The following is a 5,770-nucleotide window of genomic DNA, read 5'->3' on the forward strand; positions in this document are numbered from 1 at the left end:
TCCACCAACAACCTCACCCTTTCTTCTTCCTTGCACCCCATCATTGCCGCCGCCATCAACCACAACCTGCACCACTTCCTTCTTTGACAAACCCTTCACATTTTTTTTGAAATCCTCCACCCTTACTCTATTTCTTGATCTTCGAACCCCCCACCGCACCCCTCTTTCTCCTTTTTCGAACTCTGCTGCCACTCATACATGCCTCACCCCTTTCTTCTTTTTCCTCCGGCCCCCGTCCTCGCCACCTTCTTTCTTCTTCTTCGAAACACCCCCACCAATTTCTTCATTTCAAATAATTATTGCTTATTCTTAAAAGTGATGAACAATAAAAAATGAAAAAATCAACAACTTATTGTTGCTTCAAGATCTTACTTATGAAAGTGTTTGTTGACTATGATGAACTTGAAGTTTTTTTTAATAAAAAAACTATAATTTCTTCATCTCAAATTAGTTTTTTAATTGTTATTATTTATTTATTTTGATAATGTGGTTAAAAATTGAATGTTTTCTAAATTGTAGAGTTTGATTATTATTTTTTGAGATTTTTTAAAATAATATTAGATTAATCCTCATTTTTCCTATTTTTTATCTTTCTAAAATTATATAAACAAAAAGAATTAAAAAAAACTCAAAATTTAAATAAGTTTCATTGTGATGCTGATGTGGCAATGACATGGCACATGTATATTGTATTGTGAAACTAGTATTGTAGTATTATGGTTGAAAAAAATTCACTTAAAAAATGTTAAGGGGGTCTTTAAACGCCTCTATGGTTTAAGTGCTAAAATAAGTAGTAATGTCAAGTTCATGGGGCTTTTATGTATTTTCTCTATATCCCTACTAATATATAAGAGGAGACAGCCAGGCAGGTCATGGTCGACATGCCTGCCTAACAGCTTCCCTATATTCAATTATATTTTCTTCCGTTTTAATTTGTTTGTTTTATTTTTTAATTTTTTTATATATTATAAAATTGCGTAAAAAAATATTATAAATCATGATAATTGATAACATTATAAATAATTTGATTGCTTATAAAAAAAATTGATTGATTCATAAAATTAATCAATTTGTGTCACATAAAATTGAATTCAAAATAAGTAACGTGTATTATTTAATTTGGAAACTACATAAAAAGTATTGTAAATCTCAATAACTAACAGCATTTAATTAACTCTTGAATTCTATATGTGCTACATACATTGGGACAAGAGAAGTAACATATATTATTTAAAAAATACGTAAAAAGTGTACTATAAATTACAATCATTAACAACTTAAAATATTTAAAAATCATATTAAAATTTAATTGACTCTCTAAATTCTATCTATGTCACATAAAATGAGACAAAAAAATAACTAATATTGGGTCCGTGCTAGCACGGGCACTTGTGTCTAGTTTTATTAAAGTAATAATATTTGTTTGGTCTAGATAAACAAGAGGGGATGTAGCTCAAATGGTAGAGCGCTTGCTTTGCATGCGAGAGGCACGGGGTTCGATCCCCCGCATCTCCATTTATCGTTTCTACATATTGAAAGGATACTTTTGATATTTTTATGCTTAAAAACTAGAGAAAATATTTAGTTGAATACATAATGAGAACCGAAACGTAATTAGTGCCAAATGATTATTTACCAATTATCAATTCGAGCCTATTTGGATTAGCTGGATTTAAGTAGGCGTTGGGCATTTCAATTTAAAATTATTTCGAAAAAAGACGAATAATTTTCTTAGTTGGTTTGATACAGTTGAACATAGGCTGTTTAAAATCAAATCGAAATTCATAACCTGAATCGAAAAAAAGTTATTGGTTTATCTTGGGTTATTGGTTTAGCTTGGTTATTCTACAATGTAAAAGTGTTTGATTTTGAGCAAGATGTAACTTGTGAACTCACATGTGCATGGTTTATTTGGTTTGTCACCTTTTTTCTAAGTGATTTTCAATGATTTTTTTTTTATCAAATCTTAACGGTTAAATCGATAATCGAACCGATAACAATCAAAAACTGATAAACCAATAATCAATAAGTCAATATCTTAATGGTTCTATAACAGTTTAGCATCTTTACAAACCGATAACCAATAAGCCAAACCGATAAACTTCAAAACAGAACCGAACCGACCGATACGCCGCGCTTGAACAAATACAAAAAGCCACGCAATTACACACAAGGAAAATTCACACCTTAAATGATAAGTCTGTCTTACAGTTATGGATTTTTGAGGGTTTCCTTCTTGAATTTAGCATAATCCGCCAGCAAATTATTTCTTACTTTATGCTGCATACTCTCCGCCACATTCTTCATAATCTGTTAATTGCCATACATGTATATAAGACAATGTATTTTTATAAATTTTTTATTTTTATAAAATAATATCAGTTAAATTATATTTCATGTTTTTTCAAAAGAGATAAGTGTCAAAACACACTTAAATTAGTTAAATTATATTTTTTATATGAGTTTCATACCTAAACTATTGAGAGTCAGAGTTTCATACCTAAACTATTTAGTTTGAGAAACACGCATCTCTCTTTTATAACACTCTCATCATGATGTGTGTATACACTCTCTCTTTTACTTAAAAAAATTGTCACATTACACTCGAGATGGTTAAAACATTTCACCTTGATAGTAATTAAATAAATTAAGTATTAGTTAAAATTAAAGATTAAAAATTATTATCTCAAAAAAATAATATTTTTTTTTATAAAATAAAATGTAAAATATTTTTCTTACCCCACTCCATCACTTCCTCTCACCGTACCCCCCTCCCCCCATTTTATTAGTTTTTTTTTAGTTTAAATTTATCTTATAAAAGTATATAATTTTTTTTAATTCATCTCCCTCCTTTCCCTTCAAATACTAATTTAGATATTATTTTATTTTTACAAAATAGAATTTTACCACTCCACCTAACCATCCGCTTCCAAAAAAATATCTCGTTTTGTGTTAGATATGTACACATAAAAATATCTTTTACTTGCCCCCACAAGACTTTTTTTAAAAATAATTTTTTTATTTATGTTATATTCAGTACACAAAAAAAAAATCCTAAAAATATATGTACATATCTAACACAAAACAAAAAAATATAAAAATAAATAAATAAATTAGGAGAGGAGTGTTAAAATAGGATGGGTAGAATTTTTTTTATTTTTTACAAAAAAAATCATCTTTTTGGGGAATGAGTGGGTGGTTGGAGTGGTAAAATTCTATTTATTTACGGGGAGGAGGTGGTGGAGTGCGGTAATTAAAATAATTTATTTATTATTTAATTTTTGTCAAGGTGAGATATTTTCTCTATGTGGAAAGTCATGTGTCAAGTTTTTTTCAAATAAAAGAGAGAGGGCATATAAATGATAATTTAGGTATGAAACTCACACTTTCGATATGAAACTAGAAGTTATGTATATTTTTGACACTTGTCTCTTTTAAAAATAGTACATTCAAATTTTAGATAATTTTTTTGTAAAAAAGATGATTAAACACAACTAACTTCAAAATTTTCAAATAATGAAGTATGCCACTTAAATATTTGAAATACAAAGTTTCCATCATTTGTTATTATCTAAATAAATGAAAAATTCTTGACCTCATATGAAAAAGTTTTACTCACATTTTACTCGTGGCATTTGAATCTGGCATGCCGATTTAAAAATAATGATTGACATAGTAATTTAGAGATATTGAAAAATGATTTGGAGAAATATAAATAATTAATGGTTTTAAGAGTGTCTAACCGCTTGTGTGACATCTCTGTGAACATGTGGAGGGACCAAAGCAAGCATGGGAGGTGGAGCGAAGCTAATGCTCATATGGAAATGGCCTTTGATCCTGCTGCTTCTTCCTCCTTTTCTTCTATCTGGGTAAAGTACACCTTCCATGCTAAGACGGAATTCTGGTGGCGTGTTTTTCCCCTCTGTTACTCCTTCTAGATCCCATTTTGTCTGCATAATAATACAATTTAATTAAAAATTAATGTTGTACACATCGAGTACTCCGATCTGATCCTTAATTAATTTGAAGTATATGTACATACAATTTTGAACTCAAGAACCATAGAGGTATGGTTTGGAACGCCAGAAGGGTATTCATTTCCTTTAGTTTTGCATCTAAGTCTCATGTTAACAACTGGCCACGCTGTGAGGAACAAGAAACCTATTGGTTCCATTTGAATTCTCCATTCTTCCTGCACCAACATACATATATTAATGTGTCATTTCAATTACACATATACTAAAATAGTTAATTAATTACCTCGTTAAGACGTTGGGTTCCTCTGTTATCTGGGGAAATAGCTTTGAAGACTCTTGGTTTGTCCTCCAAGTACCTATCGAAAGATGCCTGTGTACATTATAAAACTATCAAACTCGATCTCCTAACTAATTAACAACAGAGAGAGTGAGTGTATGTGAATTGTGAACGTACATGAGGGGATTCAAAGAGGGGCATGTCAGCTACAATGGTGATTTGTGAATCATAACTCTGTTGATGAGCCTTAATGGGATGGTATTTTGTACGGAATTTCTGCTTTGATGGACTCAACACTAGTACTATATTTTTCTCGAAGAATTGAAAGCCTCTGCTTCTGCTTCTGCCCTGATGCAACATCACACAAACAGAAGGAACTGTCACTGCCACAGCACTTGGGTTCATGATTGACTATTTCTTTACCTCTTTCAAGTTTTTAGAGCTAATTCACTACTCTTTTTTCTTTCTTTTTTGCAATGGAATTAATTCTCTGCCTGAAAGTTGGGACATTACCCCTTATATTCTTACTCTGTCCCATTTTATATGACATAACTTGATTCCGGAGTTTAAGAAAAAAAAAAAACTTTAAAAACTTGTGATCCAAAATGAATGATAGAAATTTGTGTGACTATAAATCATTTAATTAGGTATAAAATGAACATTTTAAAATTAAATTATCACTTAATATAGAAATGTGTCTTTTTTTTTTAATTGACTAAAAATGAATGTAAGTCACATAAATTAGGATAATAGTAAATTTTAATATTTCATATTCAAAACCCAAATCATTTTCATTTCATGTACTGACTTCAGTACTTGGAGTAACTGATCTACCATGTTTCTTTTGGAGTATACATTTCCATGTTATTCCATCAATAATTGTTGGCTTAACACATAACCAGCCCCTTGAATTTGCGCGCTTTTTTCGTTTAGACACCTTAGAAAGGCTTTTTTCCTATTAAACACCTAATGTATATTCAAAGTGTGTCTATTAGACACACATTGCTGATCTGGCATAGTGAATGTAGTGCACTCATTAAAAGCACGTAGTGGTCTCTAATATCTCTCTTCATCCCTATTTTTTCTCCTCTTAACGCTTCTCCTCCATTGCCCCCAACACTGTCATAATCACCTCTCATTCACCTCTTAAAAATGTCCTCTTCCTTCACTTTCTTTGTTAAATCCAGTAAAAAATAAGTTAAATTAAAATGGTATAATTAAAGCAGCATTAATCCCCATGGTTGAATTTTTTAAAAAAGTACATGATTAAGCAAAATCCATGGACAAAGTTGCAAAAAATAACTAAATACGGAGTTGTACTATTTGATTTCTTGGTAATTTCAAGTTTTGATCATATTTGTTAATGATAAAATAGAGAGGAAGAAGAAGAGAAGATGTTGTTAGTGGTAGAATTATGGAAACAATCGATAACTTTTGAGGAAAAGAAAGGATTGAGCTATGCAAGTTAGTGAATATTGTTTGGGAGGAAAGGGGAGGAGAGATTATGAAATATTTA

General features: G+C 30.4%; 1 protein-coding gene and 1 non-coding gene across 2 annotated transcripts; one reads left to right on the forward strand and one right to left on the reverse strand.

Annotated features, from left to right (window-relative positions):
* The first annotated feature begins 1,442 nt into the window (after positions 1-1,442).
* On the forward strand, positions 1,443-1,515 carry TRNAA-UGC (transfer RNA alanine (anticodon UGC)). The gene has a single exon. It is a non-coding gene; the product is annotated as a tRNA-Ala (tRNA).
* A 622-nt stretch (positions 1,516-2,137) lies between these two features.
* On the reverse strand, positions 2,138-4,659 carry LOC125847482 (uncharacterized). The gene is made up of 5 exons (XM_049527092.1): positions 4,432-4,659; positions 4,261-4,347; positions 4,043-4,192; positions 3,744-3,950; positions 2,138-2,310 (listed from the first exon to the last, which is right to left on the reverse strand). Exons 1-5 carry the CDS (start codon positions 4,657-4,659, stop codon positions 2,212-2,214), a joined length of 771 nt encoding a protein of 256 aa, XP_049383049.1. The 3' UTR covers positions 2,138-2,211.
* Between the last annotated feature and the right edge of the window lie 1,111 nt (positions 4,660-5,770).

The sequence above is a fragment of the Solanum stenotomum genome, chromosome 12, assembly GCF_019186545.1.
Source record: "Solanum stenotomum isolate F172 chromosome 12, ASM1918654v1, whole genome shotgun sequence".
Taxonomy (NCBI): Eukaryota; Viridiplantae; Streptophyta; class Magnoliopsida; order Solanales; family Solanaceae; genus Solanum; species Solanum stenotomum.